At 40.0% G+C, this 16,382-nt stretch overlaps 1 protein-coding gene across 2 annotated transcripts; it reads left to right on the top strand.

The window, feature by feature from the left end:
* The first annotated feature begins 717 nt into the window (after positions 1 to 717).
* LOC149932928 (uncharacterized) lies at positions 718 to 9,517 on the top strand. 2 transcript variants are annotated; one of them, XM_090156599.1, is made up of 4 exons: positions 718 to 873; positions 3,768 to 3,917; positions 5,836 to 5,873; positions 7,435 to 9,517. In XM_090156599.1, the coding sequence occupies exons 2-4, from the start codon at positions 3,869 to 3,871 to the stop codon at positions 9,163 to 9,165; spliced, it is 1,818 nt and encodes a 605-aa protein (XP_090012725.1). In that variant the 5' UTR covers positions 718 to 873; positions 3,768 to 3,868; the 3' UTR covers positions 9,166 to 9,517. The 2 variants fall into 2 exon arrangements, with proteins under 2 accessions (XP_090012725.1, XP_090012726.1); XM_090156600.1 differs by lacking the exons at positions 718 to 873; positions 3,768 to 3,917 and adding an exon at positions 5,384 to 5,757.
* Positions 9,518 to 16,382: the final 6,865 nt, after the last annotated feature.

The following is a 16,382-nucleotide window of genomic DNA, read 5'->3' on the forward strand; positions in this document are numbered from 1 at the left end:
ACCGAACGTGGAATTACATAAAACGGGGGGAGGGACGACATTCATTGGCGCACGCCATTTTACAATACCCGACGATCATAATATTCCACTTAATCTAAATATGACTTAAAAAGCGCGGATGGGGTAAGGTTTGCGAGGCTTGACATCGTGGAAACTAGCAGCTTGGTGTCCGATAAGAGGAACAATCTATAGCGAACCCCATTTAAATAAAAATTCTCGAAGAACAAATACTGGCTCGTATATAGAAGAACGGCCCGTCCAATCAGAGCGTTTCTTTTTGCCCTAGAAAAGGTAAAATCCGCGTACATAAGAGTACCTGTATATTTTATCCTTTTATTTCACCCTCCCCCTATTTATTACGCGCGTACAAAATGTAGATATACAATACACTGATGTACACCCCCCCCGCCCCGTTAGTTCCTTCGGAGCTATTTCCACAGGGAAGCTAACGCGATAGGAGTCGCGAACCACCTTTCCTCCCACTACCCACCTCAAACCGAGAAATCCCCCCCCCCTTCGTCGTCCAAAAGACTTAATCCTTCGTCCCCCCCACTTCTCATCGTACGGCATACGTCTCTTCATCATCCCCGAGATGATATCCCCCCCGTCCATACCTGGACCGGGCTTCGACACGAGTATTTTTTGCCTCCCCGGAATAAAAAGGAGGACATTTGGAGGTCCTATGAAGAGCGCTTCGTCCGAGTGGCAAAACGCAGAAAGGCAACGACTTGCCGCGGAGTAACCAGCAGCACCAGCACGCGAGTGCGCCCCACCCCCACCCGTTTCGTATATACCCTCGCTCGCTCGCAGCGAACAGACGAAAAGGTTTTCATCAATAAGGGATACCACACGCAAAGGAACGCGGCCGAACAGGTGAGTGTACCCGTTGCTTCTTTAGGTCGACCTCCTCCGTATTCGTTGAAATTGGACGATTTGGATTAAACCGTTGGTATCGCGTTGTTACCATCGCGTATTTTCGTTTGCTAAAAGACTCGATGGCGTGCTTCCACGTATTAAAAGTTTTAAATTCCCAGATCGATCGCGAGTTCATTCTTTCGAGTTTTCGCCTTCAAAGGATTGAATGTGGCGGCAAAGCCCGCTAGCGATCAAACTTTATAATGACTCTATTTTCGCCAAAGTTCTATTTGCAGTTGATAGATATTCAATATTTTCAGCCGTCGGGGTTCTAGTGTTTAGCCGTTACTCGTTATAAAGTTACCTTTCCCGCGTTGTTATATGTCTGCTGATAAAAGGTTTTAAATTTAAAAGCGGTTTCGTTAATATCTAGGGAATTAAATATTTTGAAACGGCCAATAATATTTGAGCTCAAATCGCTTTTAAAATTTGCATTAGCAACGGACATTCAAATTCAAAAAGTTATTATATTGCTGTGACGAGTCTACTTTCGAGCGTTTTATAAACTAGGCGGGACAAATTACTCCCTTGTACACGGGATACGGTGACTTCGATAATAGGCTAGACAATTTTAAATAATAGATAAGATTTTATTGAACTATATAAAAATTAAATAAAAACTCGACGGATACTTCGAGTTTTTATTTAATTTTTATATATTTAATTGCCATGGTTAAAAACTTCAACGTATACGATTTTATTGAACTAGCTTCAAATACCCGTTTAAATAAAAACAAAATATTTAAAACGCTGTGAAATAAATAAAAAAAAACGTTTGCCGCATTCGATATAAATATCAACTATGGCAACCACGCGAAAAATTAAAGTCAAGGAAAATACATTTAGATTGAAGGTCGTTTACAATTCCCACGAATGGATGGTGTCCGCCATTTCTTCCTTCGATTTTAAATATAGGGCCCGCAGAAACCCGTTTCACCAAGAATAAAAAAGCCGAAAGATATGAAAATAAAATACGAAATATTAAACTCGGCGTTTAACAATTTAAAATCAATGGATAAAAATCTTCATTCCATAAATGAAAAAAAAAACAGTCAAAAAAGGAGGAAAATTGTATTCCCTCAAAATAAGGAAAAATATTAGAATAAATAAAATTCAAAACGAGGGAGGGTTGACGGGTAAATACGGTTAAATGTGGTAAAAGGGCTCTCCATTGTCTTATATCACGTAGCGTATAAAAAATTACAGTTATGACCTAAATAAATGACGATGGTACCATCAAACGCTAGTACGCTGTGGAAAAAAAATCCGTCTAGGACCTGTTTTTAATAGAATCGGAGGCGCTGGGATCCACTTTTTCAGGTAGAAAACGCGCCAAGTAAACCGGGATAGCTAGGCGCCACTCTAAGAATTAGGTCCCGAGATCCACCTTTTAGGTTCTAACTCCCCTCTCTTCGTCTGCCTGGACGTTTCAACGCGTTGAGATGATCACCCCCGGGGGCAGTGACATAGGGGTGCCAAGTGTCCCCCGCTTTTTATTTGCCTTTATCCCCTATCTTTGTAGAACAATTAATACTCACTAAACAGTTTAAAGGAAGCGTAAGTTTAGCGTAATTTGATAGTATCGGCATTTATTCCCGCCTTCCTCGCCACTATCGAGTTATACTGGTACCAACTATAACGTAATTATACAATGATTCGCTAAGGATTAACCAGATTTGATCGTTTCCGGGTGGAAGGGGAAAAGGGGCTATTTGCGTAAAAAATACTCGTTCTGGGACGTTTTTTCTACCATATACGACAACTGGTTTGTTTCCCGAGAATGGGGGTAGAATGTCCCTCTTTTCAATTTATAAATATATCGTGAAATTTATATAAGGGCCTCATTTAGATAATAAAACTGGTTATTTTTCTACGGGGCACTTTCACTGAATTTATTTTAGCACAGGTGGACCCCGTTTCTTTATTTGGCATAACGGTATCGCGGTCTAGATACAGAAATACACGCTATTGATCAAGTCGATTTCTTTTTTTTTTAATTTACTACCACCCAAAAAGCGATCAACCGGGAAGACACACCCTAATTAATTATTCCACTCTAATTATTTACTTCCCGAGAAAATTATAAAATTTGGGATTGAATTCTAAATACGAAACTGAGATTTATTTATATCCGTACATTCCGGCTGTAATCTCGCGGAACGAATTAAGCGTATTTAATGGGTGGATCTCCTTTTACGCTCAATTGGATTTAATAAACTGACATCTTCTCTTTCGTTGGACCTACCTTACGTCAAAATATATTACTGCAATTTTCAATCACTGGCCCAAAAAAATACATTTCCATCTTTTTGGATTTAAAAATTGGAATTATAGGGTTAGGAATATTTAATTGGTTTGCTTTGATAAATAGGGCTTAAAATGTGTATTTTATATTGACACACTACTCCTAAGCGTTCTATTACTTATTATATATCCTTTAGACGGTAAAATTAATCTTTTAAAAGCGTGAAATAAAGCGATTAAATGATAAAAAGCCTTACATAGTTCAAAACCTATAAAGGCTCTGAAAAATAGAACGAGGGAAATTATGTCATTTCTTTGAACCAACAAAGGAAAATGAGCGCTCAAAATTTCATTTCAGGATTTAAGGAAATACATTGGCCTTTAAGAATCGACGTCGACACAATGAAACGCGAATAATAAAAGCTCCAAATTAACGATAAAAATATTAACGATTTAATTCTTATAAATTTACACGAACAAATACGGGAAATACCTAACGGTATTCTTAAAGTCTCATTCAATTTCTAAGCCAAAAGCCACCCCCACATTCTTCTTTAGTTAATAATTTGTTTCTTTATTTTTTTTATTCGTCGTACGCATCGTTCCAGTGGATTATTTTCCTCGTTCAAGCTTCTAGATTTATAGAACCAGAAGAGAAGAGAATAAAGGCTAATCCGTCCGTCGAGCAGCGCATTTTTTCGCCCGCAGAATGAGGAACGCAAGATCCCTGTGTTGCGCCCTCGTCCTACTCACGCTAGGTAACAATAACAACAACTTTGCTAGACTGTTGTCTTCGTCATTTCGCTCCGAGAATAGACGCCTGCTTTTAAACGCTTCGTCGAGCGTACTATTCCTTCTGACAAATATATTTCAACAAAGTCGCTCGTCCGTCGCGATCTCGCGTCGAAAGCCACGCAAACCTGATTCTTCTTCTTGAAATTACGAAAATTATCGCGAGGGAGGACATACGTGTATTAGAGTCAAATAAGCCACGGTCACAACAGACCTTAAAACCCAGTTTAAATCGATTTGATTGCCAGTTTGACCAATACAACTCGGCTGTCCCATGGCAAACCCTTTTAACCAACACGATCGTAATTTTGAGATATTTGACTTTTTCAAAACCTAAGTTAAAAGATTTTAACGTGGTTTTTAATGCGAAAATTATAAAATACAAAACCATTTTTTAAGTCATAAATAGTTAAATATTTATGACTTTTACCTGAAACTTTTACAGTACTTTTGTGCATGCCTTAGTAATACAGATGCCTAAAAATCAAATTTTTCCAAAATTTGTTGGTTAAAAGGTTTTGCCATGGGGCAGCCGAACTGTTTTGCGCTCGTGGCTTTCAAGTATGGGAAAAAATGAATAACTTAACTAGTGGGTAAAAACCAAAGCTAATTTTTCTGGGAAATATTATACGTGACCAAAAAAATGTTTTCGTCAGATATTTTTATCTCGGCGATCTAAATGGGTAAAATTCGACGTTTCTTTTTCTTTACCCGATTTGCGAAACAGTCTCTATCCCACGTTCTATCAATCAGGATAATCTCTTAGCTGGGCGGAATAATTATTTACGCGTATCACTCAAGGTATTCCCTAATATAAATAAAAACAATAACGCGTTTTGAAACGCGCCAAGAAAATGGAATAATTTATACGATGATATTCTATACCATTATTATTTTTTCCCCTGACCCAAATTTATATTTATCGAGCCATTCTATAAATAGGGGGAAGTGGCTACGATATTTAATTTTCTCAACAAATAATTTTTATTCAAAGTTTAAATAGCATTTTTCAACTAGACTAATTACATTTTTGCGTGATAAGAATTAATATCCAAAATTTGTAACTGGTTTTTTTACCCGCACGAGCTTATTACTGGAATTTGATCGTATAAGCCCGTGTGGCTTAGTTACGCGAGGGGGTGGGGGGCGTTAAAGCTTCGGGCAGATCGCTCAATTGATCATAATTTAGGATCAACCTATTTTGGATATAATCGGCGATACTTGGGCGCTATTTAGTTTGAATGTAATTTGGCAATCTGAATATATCTAATCATTTATTTTGTTTTTTAAATTACGTAATTGTTCGAAAGATTATCGCTGCTAGGGCATTTTTTTATAGGAATCCACGAACGAAACACGCGTAACGTAATTGGCCAGGATATTTAATACTTTTAAGAGTATAACCAGGAAGAAAACGTATCCGTTTTTCCAACCCCGCAAATTAGCGGGAAGTGGTTTTAGCTATTTCATTATTTTAACTACTTTTAAATCAGGCATTTTGACCAGCCGCGGGAAAAAAAGTATAAATAGAAAAGGGCTTACTAGCATGTCGAAATATAAAAATTCTGTTTTTTTATCGGATACAAGCTCTTCTATAACAAACTTCCTGGTCATACTTTTTTTGTTGGCGTATTTTTATGTTTCTTTTTTAATCTAATATATATGGCAGGAAGTTACCAAGCACGTACGCCCCTAATTTTAAAAATAAAATTCGACGAAATTTCCCCAAATATTATTGAACCTAACTTTTATTCCATGTTTTTTTTGGAAACAATATCCGTACGCTTGAGAGAATATCTTCAAATCGTAATGACCGTATTTTCAAAATGGACCTACTTTAACTCAATTATTAACAATTACGTTTTAAATTTTTAATTTAAACAGGACTAGTTAATGCCGAAAAAAGCGACGAAGCCGGTATGGTAAGTTGAAAAAATTATATTTTTATGAAATGGGACCTGGAATATTTTTGAAAACGTCGGAAACAATACGCTTAAAAATACCTCTAAAAAATGGAAAATACAAGTGAAGAGAATGAAAACAATTGGGCCTTCTTTTTCTGCTTCAAAACAAAACAGCGCAATCTCTCCCATTTTGTCATTAAAAATTAAAGAAAGAAAATAAGATAAATATTACGACGTAAAAGCGTTTTGAAAACGAGATTAGTTATACGATTCTTTAAAAAAAATTAACGCTTTGTGTTTAAAATGAAAAGCGCACCTTCGACGGTCAAAATGAGAAAGATGGGCTGACCGAATAAAAACCAAAACAATTGTTATGGCTAAACATAGAAGGAAGAGGCGATAATAGAAACTAACATGGTTAGGAGGAAAACAAAATAATAGCACGCGCGCGCGGTATGGGTCAAAAATCTTTGTTCAGGAACAATCGCGATAATAATATTTTATTATTATAGAAAGACTTTTGAGAAAAAGAACGGGGGGGGGGGGGTCTGCGGCAATCTTACGTGACGGGCGGGAGGGTGTCGACGGGGAAGAAACAGGATTGAAGTTAAAGGGGTGCTGCTGGGAGTCGACGACTATCTTCGAGAGCTCCAGGGGTTGTTGAACTAGATTCGAGGGTATTTTTTTCTGGCGTTATTTCGCATGGTTGAATCATAGTGAGCCACTAACCCAGACCTCATTTTTTCGGTGTTTCCCAAAGAAGCATTTATTATTAGGCTCCGCGATAAAGTTTTCTCTGCCTTTTTTTCGAATGATTTTCGCGAATAAAAAACTTGCCCTTCTTTATTTTTTTTTCGCTTATTCCGAACTGTCAGCGCCAACCGTGGCCGAACTGGAATCAGAGGGAACAGAATAGTTTTCTCGCTAATTGAGCGCGTGTCGGCCCTGGACGAACGAGCGAAAGGCTCGCCTGTAATTGAGTGAAAGATCGCGCAAACTAGATAAAACGAAGAAAGGGCAAAAAAGAGAAACGAAGCAAAGACATCCAGGCGCGAAATAGGACGTGTTAATTATATGAAAAAGAATGAACGTCTCTCTCTCTCGATAAGCATTATTGGCGCTGCGTTGCGCGAATATTCGCCTCGACTTTGAAAGGGAATTGTTCGTACCAACATTTTGTTATTATTATGTAAAGAGGGCTTCGCTCATCATTTTTTCGGAGTAAAAGTTAGAGAACCGAAACTGGGTTTCTAGATTTAGGATTTCTTACTAATGAGAGTTTTTTGGGTACGATTTTAGGGAGGGGTTATAAAGAACTACAACGATCGCTAAATTATACTAATTTATTAATAACACTAATTTGGTAACGGTTTTGGTTTGTTGCGTTTTGGAATTTGGTAGTGTGTTGAGATTGGGTAGTTTGCGGTGGTTACGGATGGGTGTTTTATGATGGTTTGTTTGGTGGTGTTTTTAGAGGGCTAAGTTATTTTCGTTCTCGCTTAAAAAAGAGCATTTTGTTTCCGAGGTGAAGAGTTCCCGCCAATCTGGCATTGCGTCCACCTTTGTTCCCGATCCGCAGGGTTCCGGTTACATGCTGGCCTTCCCCATGGACGAATCGGGTATGGTGGCCGCCGAATCCGCGCCTCAAGTAGCTCAAGTAGTTTTGCCCGAAAGCGTCGTCGAAGAAGTCAAGAAAGAAGTCGAGAAAGAAATCCAAGAGAGTTCTTCAGTTCCTACCGTAGTCGAAGTAGTTTCCCAAGAAAAGAAGGGCGACGAGATGATCACGACGACAATGACTCCGTCCACCTCCAAACCTACCACCACCACCAAAGCGCCTTACAAGCCACCCAGCGAAGCCGATAGGCGTCGCAAGATCGAAGAGATGAGGAAAATCTTGGGTCTCCCACCGAGCGGACAAAAACCAAAGTTCGTCCCTCCGGAAAAGCCAAAATCCCTCCTCCCAGCTCTCCTCTTGAAGGCCGCTCTTCCCAAATTGCACGAATCTCGTTTGTCCGAATTCTTGCCCATTCCCTTGTCCCTAATGAGGAGATCCGACCCTGGTCCATCCCGAGGAGCTGGACCGAGAATCGCCGCCCTCTCGAACATCTTCCAGGCCGCTTCGGCTTTCATGAGACGCGCGATCATCGAAGACGAATCCAGCGTACAAAACGTTCGCAATGGGAAGAGAAACCAGAAGTCCAAGAACGGCGCCAAGGAAGAAATGATGATGCTCGACGAGGAGAAACTCAACAAGCTCTTGGGCGATGACAAGGATGACGATGACGATGATGATGACGAAGACGATCTTCCCTTCATCCCATTCCCCCGTCCATTCCCAGTTCCTTTCAGACTGCCGTTCGGAGGCAGACCACAAGGGCCATCAATGCCATTTGGTCTACCACGTCAATCCGCCATGGGACCATTAGGAGCGCGACGAATGCCACCAATGATCCAATCCAGGTCTTTCCCTCGGATCCCCATGCATCCTAGCCAATACCCACCAAGGCCAGTACCCTTCCACCAACCCGCGATGATTCCTCAACAAATGCACTTCCAGCCTCAACAAATGCACTTCCAACCTCACCACCCGATGCACGTTCCAATGCAAGCTCATCACGCCCCGATGTACGCTCCTTATCCTCCACCTCAACAACAACAAATGCTCTTGATCCTCCCTCAACGAGCCATGGCTTCTCAACAAATGCCTCAACACGTTCAATTCGTTCCTCAACCGTACCCAATGCACATGCCCCACCCGATGCACTACGACCATATGCAAGCCGCCAGTCATCCGGTGCCGAGCCCGGTTCAACCCGTCTTGGTCATGTTGCACCCAGTACCAGTTCCTCAACCGCAAATGCACAGACAACCAATCGTCCAGTACAGACAAGCCTCTCCCCTAGAATACAGGAACGTTCCCGACTACGAAGACGAATCTGACGAGCGAGAACCTGGAGACGACAGAGGCGAAGCTCAAGACGCTCCCCGTTACGTCATGCTCTTGGACAACTCCGTCGGCCCAAGCCCAAGAGGAATGCCCCAATTTCCCCAGGCCCGAGCCACCCAACCTCAGATGATCTCGCCCCTCCGTAAAATGCAAATTATCCGAGAAATCATCATGGCCAGGCAGTCTCTGGTACCCCGTCCATCCATGGTTGCCAGTCCGCGTCATGGAAACTCCATCTTCCCCTTCCACCCACCCGTTCCCAGGCTGGTCCCAAAAATGATGGCCGAACTCAGACAGAAGACCGGAGAGCGATTGGCCGCGGCTTCATTTCTCCGCCCAATCTTCCTGCCAGCTGGATTGTAGATATAAATTGAAAAATGTTCATTGTTTTTTTCCGCGAAAACGATTGAATTTTTTTTATACGTAAATACTGTCCCTTGTCTTAAATGTTTCGCAAATCGAGATATATTTTTGAAGTATACGAAGATTGAAAAATAGATCGAATACGTAATATCCCACCCTTTCATTTGTTATTCGAAACGAAATTCCATACCATCTCATTCTTCGCGAAAATTTGTAGATACGAAAATTGGAAAAATTATCTCGAACATTTTCCTTCTGTCGGTGTCTAAAATGTGGTGTTCAAATCTATCCTATTTTGTACAGTATTTCCTCGTTTTTTATGGATATAGTTTTTATAAAACAATAATCGCGATCTCTCAAATGTTCTCAATAAAAATGTCCATTTTTATTAATGGTGTCCGTATATTATTCGCGTAACGCATTCACGATTCCTTTAAACAATTGTAATCCTTTCCCGTTATCAAAATAGAATGACGGAATCCGCAAAATTAATTCCAATGAATATTTAATTTTCTAATCCGATATTAAAGTTTAATGAAAATTGAAATATTGGAACGAAGATTCAAGTAAGTGGCCGTTAACGTTACCAAAATATGTGTCGTAGCAAATACGAGAATAAAATTGGGAGAAGAACGGGGAAAAAAAAAAGAGATAAAATTCAAATTTCTTGGAAATAGTCGTCAAACATTAATTCCCAATTTTTTTTACTTCCAAAACAAGCCACATCATATCTTTTCTCCTCCCTTTTCTTTTATCTCTCCTTTTTACATTTCTTTACTATCAAACTCGCAGCAGTCTCGCTTCATCTCGTAGAAAGCGGTATTCAAAACAAGATGGCCAAACCGTTTCGCGAGCTGCACAGTCTGCTAAATAGATGATCGACTTAAGCGACTTTAAGCTCGTATTTAGCGGCTTCGGGGGAGATGGTGAATTGAAATATATATACGTCAGTCTCTATTTAAATAACTTCGAAAGAGACTACGAGCGAAAGTTTTAACAACGGTGACTGAAGCGATAGCGACCGAGTTAATTCGTGGCTTTCAAGAACTAACGGAGGGCGCGGTTAAAAAGCGAGCGCTGTGAAAATTCGACGACAGATGGAGTTGTAAAAATGAGAGAAATAGGAGTTGGTTTATCCGCCAAAAAATATAGACTGAGAGAAAGGGAGTTTCGGGGAGTCTGATAGCGGGATGCCAAGTTTTATACAAATCGTCCCAATGAAAAAGCGAGTTTGCTAGGGAGCCATAATGCATCACTTGTCTCTCGCCAGACCATTTATTTCGCTCTCGGCCAGCTCAAAAAACCCAGATAAAAAAGAGAAAGAGCGGCCGCCAAGACTCCATTATCTTGGGACTAAAATATATATGTCCTATAGATTCGTACGGGGTAGTAGGAGGCCCTTCCTCGCCGGACTCTATTCGACGAAGTACGAGAACGGGTGAAGCGTGCGCGCCGCGGAATAGGCCAGTTGACTATCTCAACTTCGCGTAAAAACGCACTTACTCGGACTGAAGACTCTTCGTTAAAGATTGTCGCTGCGAAGAAAAAAAAACTTGGGCGAGAATTTTGCGCATAAATTGGAGTCCCCGTCAACGGCGCTTCTCCGGCAAACTTCTTTCGCATCCGAAAGGGAGGAGGGATTATATCTCCGCAGTCTTCATCCTTTTAGTTTTCGCTCTTCTCAACGAAATGATTACCATGCAGGGGCTTCGAGAGTTAGACACAGGCCATTTACCGAGAGCAAAGACTCCCCGAAGACGAGCCGCACCTTTTTCGCGGACTCAAAAATGTCCATTTTATAACCTAAATAAGAACGAAAAAATCAATGTTCAATTTTAAACTAAAGAACGAGTTATATAAGAAGCTTACGGCTATACATAAATATTTAAAAAAAAACACACACATTTCTCAGTAAAATACCACGATTGAAAATTTAATATAAAGTATATATTAGTAAAAAAAAGGTCTTAATGCGTTTTTGATATTATTTTAAAACGTCTAGCGAAAATGACATTTCGCATTTGCGTCTTCTACTCGAAAAAAATTAGCGCCTGACCGCGTTATTATATTTTTAAATTACTATATAACGAAGTATATATTTTTTAGAAAATAAATTAATTTTTTGCGTGGTAGATGGCACTTGGGAGTTTAAATTGCGAACGAAATGAAGATTAACGATAGCGAACAAACTATTTCATTATCAAAGTTTTTTTACTTTTCTAAACATTGTCATTTTCCCTTCGTGTATTTAAGTTTATAAATTACGCATGGTTGGAAATTGGGACACGCGCATTACGAGAGAAGGATAAGCCAGTAATCCCTTTAGTTCGAATAAAGTTCGGAGGAAAAGGAAACAAAAAATTGAAATTTATTCCCAAATTGAGGCATAAATTGGATTAGACAAACGTATCAGTAAAAACGTCTTCTTCCGCCCGAAAAACCTAATTCTTTTTGGCGTTCATTCTTAATTGGTTGACGCATAAATTTAGGCTTCAGACAAGACAACTATAATAGTTCCGGAAAACTCCCGGGAACCCTAAAAATTCAAATTTTAACAACCTCGTAAAATCAAAAAGTGGCCAGTATAAAAATTTCCACGGAATGGTAAAACATTATTCTTAAACAAAGAGGGTAAAAAAAGAATAAACTTAAAATCGGAGCCGAGGAATAATAATTAAATTGGGACGCTTTTGTACCTCGAAGTCCTAGTCAAATTTGAGGTTCCGCCATTCGCGACTCCGAAGACGCGATAACCGTACCGAGAAAAGACTGAGTAAATTCTAAATTTCGGAATACGCGCGAGCAGAACGTTTATTTAAAGGCAAGACGGAGGGTAAGGTTTGCGTAGCGGGACTACGATTGAAGGGCCAAGTAAGTCCCAAACGCCGCGACTGAAACTGGAAGATGAACGAGCCGAAGTAAACGAACCTAAAAGGTTTGCCGGACCGGAAAACTCGTGATAGCTCTCGGCGGCTTTTCCCAAAATAAGAGAAGAGGGTCAGTTGGCCCCGAGCTGAAAGCCGGGAGAAAAGGAGTCGGGAGCTCGAGACGTTATGTAGACAATGAAACCGGATAAAAGAGAGGCACGTCTCGGGATTTCTTACTGTTCACGTATAAGAATAGTCAGTGAGCTATGGTAAAATTATTAGACGACCGACCGTTTAGAGGAAGCGCGTAACCCGGGTCGTATTCCACGGACAGTTACTCCGAATTTCGGTGTATAAATGTTTCGAGACGAGACGGCTCCGATTTCGGACAATTTATCCCAACCTAGACAGTAGCGCTTGACGTGGGTATCGAAACCGCGGGATACTAACTATCTCCCGCGAAGTGATCCCAACCGAGATTGTCCGCCGTTTGGAAATTGGTCAGCGACGAGAACGACGGAGCTTTTCAAATATAATAAGAGGTGACCCCGGACCGGTTCGAGGGTCACAGGCAGCCTTTAATCCAAAATATTACGCATAATTTCGCTATATTCTCGAGCTGGTCCGTTATCTCCGTCGGAGGTCCTTCCCCGGTTTGTCTAGAAACGACTTCCCCGCGTCGCCCAAATTGGCTTTTCCGTCGACAGGAAATAAAATTTCCATTTAAAGAGCGCTTTAATTTTACGAGTCGTTCCTTAATATGTTTAAGGATTTTTTCCCCTTCTCTTATCTTCTTATCTTCTTCTTCGTTATATATCGCAGGGGGGAGGGGGGGGGCGTGGGATTCCCCTCCACAACTAGATAATCCTCTCTGACTATTTTTTTTACTGCCACTTTATTCCTAATTTATGGCCTCATCACATTCGCCGCCCCGTATTTCCTTTTTTTTTACCATCAGGGGAAACCTTCGCCTCGTATTTATTGCTTGATATTTACGTAACGATATGGCCAGCCTATTAAATATTTCAGTAGCTTCCTCGACCAGCCGAATTTATATCGCTCAACCAACGGACAAAAAAAACGAATGAAAAATATAAATCCATATATAGATGGCAGTAATGGACGGAAAGAATGACCGGAAATGACCGCGGCAATGAGCAATAAAAAATAACGGCTTTTCAAAATTTAAAGATCCCGATCTACGGCTATCCGATAATTTAAGTCTATTTTTGGTCTACAAACGCCTGTAGAAGTGTTTCAACCGCGAAGCTCCGATGTTCAGGGATAAGTGTATTTTTTACGCGGAAGCGTTCAACACGATATTCCAGTAAAGAGCGCCTCTCCAATGTCCTTCACGACAAGATTTAGGCGAAACTTTAGGCTTTAAATATTTAAACTTAGAAATACGCTTTGCAGTTAAATATTATAAAAAAATCCCTCGTATAACTAGCGACGCTACGTTTCGGCATTAGAGGGGCAAATATTAAGGAAGTTAGTGATAGTTTTATAATACGTATGTTTACGGAGATTTGCGTTGTTAGACGGCGGAGTTTACGGTAAATTATATATCGCGTAAAGGGACATTCCTTTGGCCGATACTACGTTAATACCCAAGTACTTATACGGAAGCTAGATCATTAAGTATTGTTACGAAAACAGGGATTAACCGTATCACCGGCGGAGTAAAGCAAAAAGCTTCTCCATTATTAAAATAGAGTAAGAGAGAAAATGACTTCCATTCCGGCCAAAAGAGGATTAAAAATTGGCCTAATCACGTAAAAGTCTCGCCCACCCCGTTATGCGCGACGGAGAGAAGATAATAAAGATTTTTACATTCATTAAGGCAGCCCCGCTTAATGCGATGGAAATTTCTCTTCAAAAATGCGCACTCGACTACTAGCGCTACCTTTAGACTTTTCCATACCCCCCTTCCCTCGAGATTCTCAGTTTCGACTTATCAACGGTAGATGGCGACTGCTTTCCCGCGATCAACTCTCGAAAGGACGTTTCTATAAGGGTGGTAATAGGATCGCGAACATTTTTTTCCCGGAGCTCAAATTGTTCAATCTAATAGCGTGTTTTTCGACAAAGGAAATGGTGGCGAAAGTGGAACGAAAAAGGTATTAAATGTTTCGCGAGAGTCGTGTTTTTCGTAATAACGGCGCGACAAAAACAAATAATTTATCAAACTAACTTCGAAACAATTGACGCGCACGTGAGCCGCTATTACCCGTAATAACTTCATTTGAGGTATACTCTTTCCTTAGCCTTACCTGTCAATTAAACGAAAGCTAGAAAGAAGGTAAGATCTATTCGCTATCCGAAAACTCAAACTATCAAGCGAGGGTAAACTAGATTCGTATACCACGGAAAAAAAAGGCCCGTACTTAAAACATTTGGCGAACAGACTCAATCAAGTTCCAGCCACGCGAGTCCCCAGCACGTGCAACCCGCGAAATTACAAAAACCAAAAGCGTAAATGGCCAAACTACGTGAAAAGAGGTCAAGACGAACCCGCTCGTTCCCTTTCGCCCTCCCATTGACCTCTGACCTCTCCATTTGCCTTATTGTCCGTCCGACGCTATACGAGACACTCGAGTCCGCTAAAACATCACGAAATCAAAAAGTAAGGCCTTCCCTTTCATTAAAGAGTTACCAGGCAACACCCGTCTCCTCCAGCGACTTTGTCCGAGCCCCATACACTAACACCGCATCGAAAAAACTCCGAAAAAAATGTTGCTATAAAAAAGAGAAGAGTACAGAGATCGGGAAGGAATCGCCCATGGTCTTTGATCCGCCCTGTTCTAGTTGCATTGTGCACCCTCACCCCGGAGCGCGCCTTCCAAGAACGCCAATATATATAAAAAAAGAGTGAACGAAATCCAATCGCGGTAAATGCATCCTAATCGTTTTTATTCAATTTTCTCTCCGCCCAATTTCCCCATTCTTCTGGGTCTATTTTCCCGAATCGCTATATTTAATAAAGCCAGGTCAAACGAAGAGCCGTACATTGCGCTGCCTATTTTACAAAAAAAAATGAGATGCATTTGGGGGGTTCAACTTCGACGCGTAATTTGTCACAATTAAAACGAATAACACGGTGCCACAAGAGAAAGAGAGAGAGAGAGAGATAACCAATTGGCGAACCTTATTGAAACTTTGTAGCTAAATATGGTTGAAAGTTGGACGGTTGCGTAATTGCTTCTTTTTCGCTATACATTTTGGGATCTAACAGTAACCAATTTGTTTAATTATAATGAATACGGATGGAACGATAATGATAATGAAGCCAAGTTGGACAGGCCCCTTCGCTGGACGTAATAAGTTCGTCGAAATTGTAAGTGGCAGGGTATTTCATTACGGAACACGTTCAACCTCGGACTACCCACATACAATGGGACTAATCTTTCATAATATGGTTTCATAGTCAAATCATTCTTGTAGAAACGCGGATAATTTTTTTTTATTGTCGAAAGATGTGACATCTGTGGTTATTTTCTTGAAGCTTTGAAGGTATTTCTTAAAAATATATTTAATTATAATATTAAATATTTTACGAATTATTACGAATAAGAGCTTTGAAGGTTATTATTAATTTAATATTTAGTTAAAATATTATTATTTTTTTTTTAAACATTTTCAAATTGTCGGTTAGTCGTTATAAAGTTTTTCGCCTTGAAGGCCTATCGGCCGAAGTACCGCATATTTTTCCCCATTAAAGCTTAGTTTTCTCCCCCACTTCTTGGTCTCTTTACTTGTTCGCGTTTTTACTACTCACTCTCTAGACCATTGGTGGTTCTCGTGTTTTTGCTCTTAAATATTTTAGGAATTTTTAAGAATAATTATAATTAAAGTGCACTTCAATAATGTACACATAAAGGCACTTTAATAGTGTACATATAAAGTCACTTTAATAGTGTACACATAAAAGGCACTTTAATAGTGTACACATAAAGGCACTTTAATAGTGTACACATAAAGGCACTTTAATAGTGTACACATAAAGGCACTTTAATAGTGTACACATAAAGGCACTTTAATAGTGTACACATAAAGGCACTTTAATAGTGTACACATAAAGGCACTTTTTATAGTGTACACATATAAACCCTTTAATTATGTACACATAAAAGGCTTTTTAATCGTGTACATATAAAAGGCACTTTAATAGTGTACACATAAAGGCACTTTAATAGTGTACAAATAAAGGCACTTTAATAGTGTACACATAAAGGCACTTTAATTGTGTACACATAAAGGGCTCTTTAATAGTGTACACATAAAAATACTTTAATAGTGTACACATAAAAGGCACTTTAATAGTGTACATATAAAGTCACTTTAATAGTG

The sequence above is a fragment of the Leiobunum rupestre genome, chromosome 8 (assembly GCF_980474605.1).
Source record: "Leiobunum rupestre chromosome 8, qqLeiRupe1.1.hap1, whole genome shotgun sequence".
NCBI classification, from domain to species: domain Eukaryota; kingdom Metazoa; phylum Arthropoda; class Arachnida; order Opiliones; family Sclerosomatidae; genus Leiobunum; species Leiobunum rupestre.

Bases quoted from the DNA above. Each gene is read 5' to 3' on its own strand.
- LOC149932928 (XM_090156599.1), top strand. From the start codon at position 3,869: ATGAGGAACGCAAGATCCCTGTGTTGCGCCCTCGTCCTACTCACGCTA. The intron at 3,918-5,835 runs GTAACAATAACA...TAATTTAAACAG, and splicing joins CCTCGTCCTACTCACGCTAG to GACTAGTTAATGCCGAAAAA. The intron at 5,874-7,434 runs GTAAGTTGAAAA...CCCGATCCGCAG, and splicing joins AAAGCGACGAAGCCGGTATG to GGTTCCGGTTACATGCTGGC.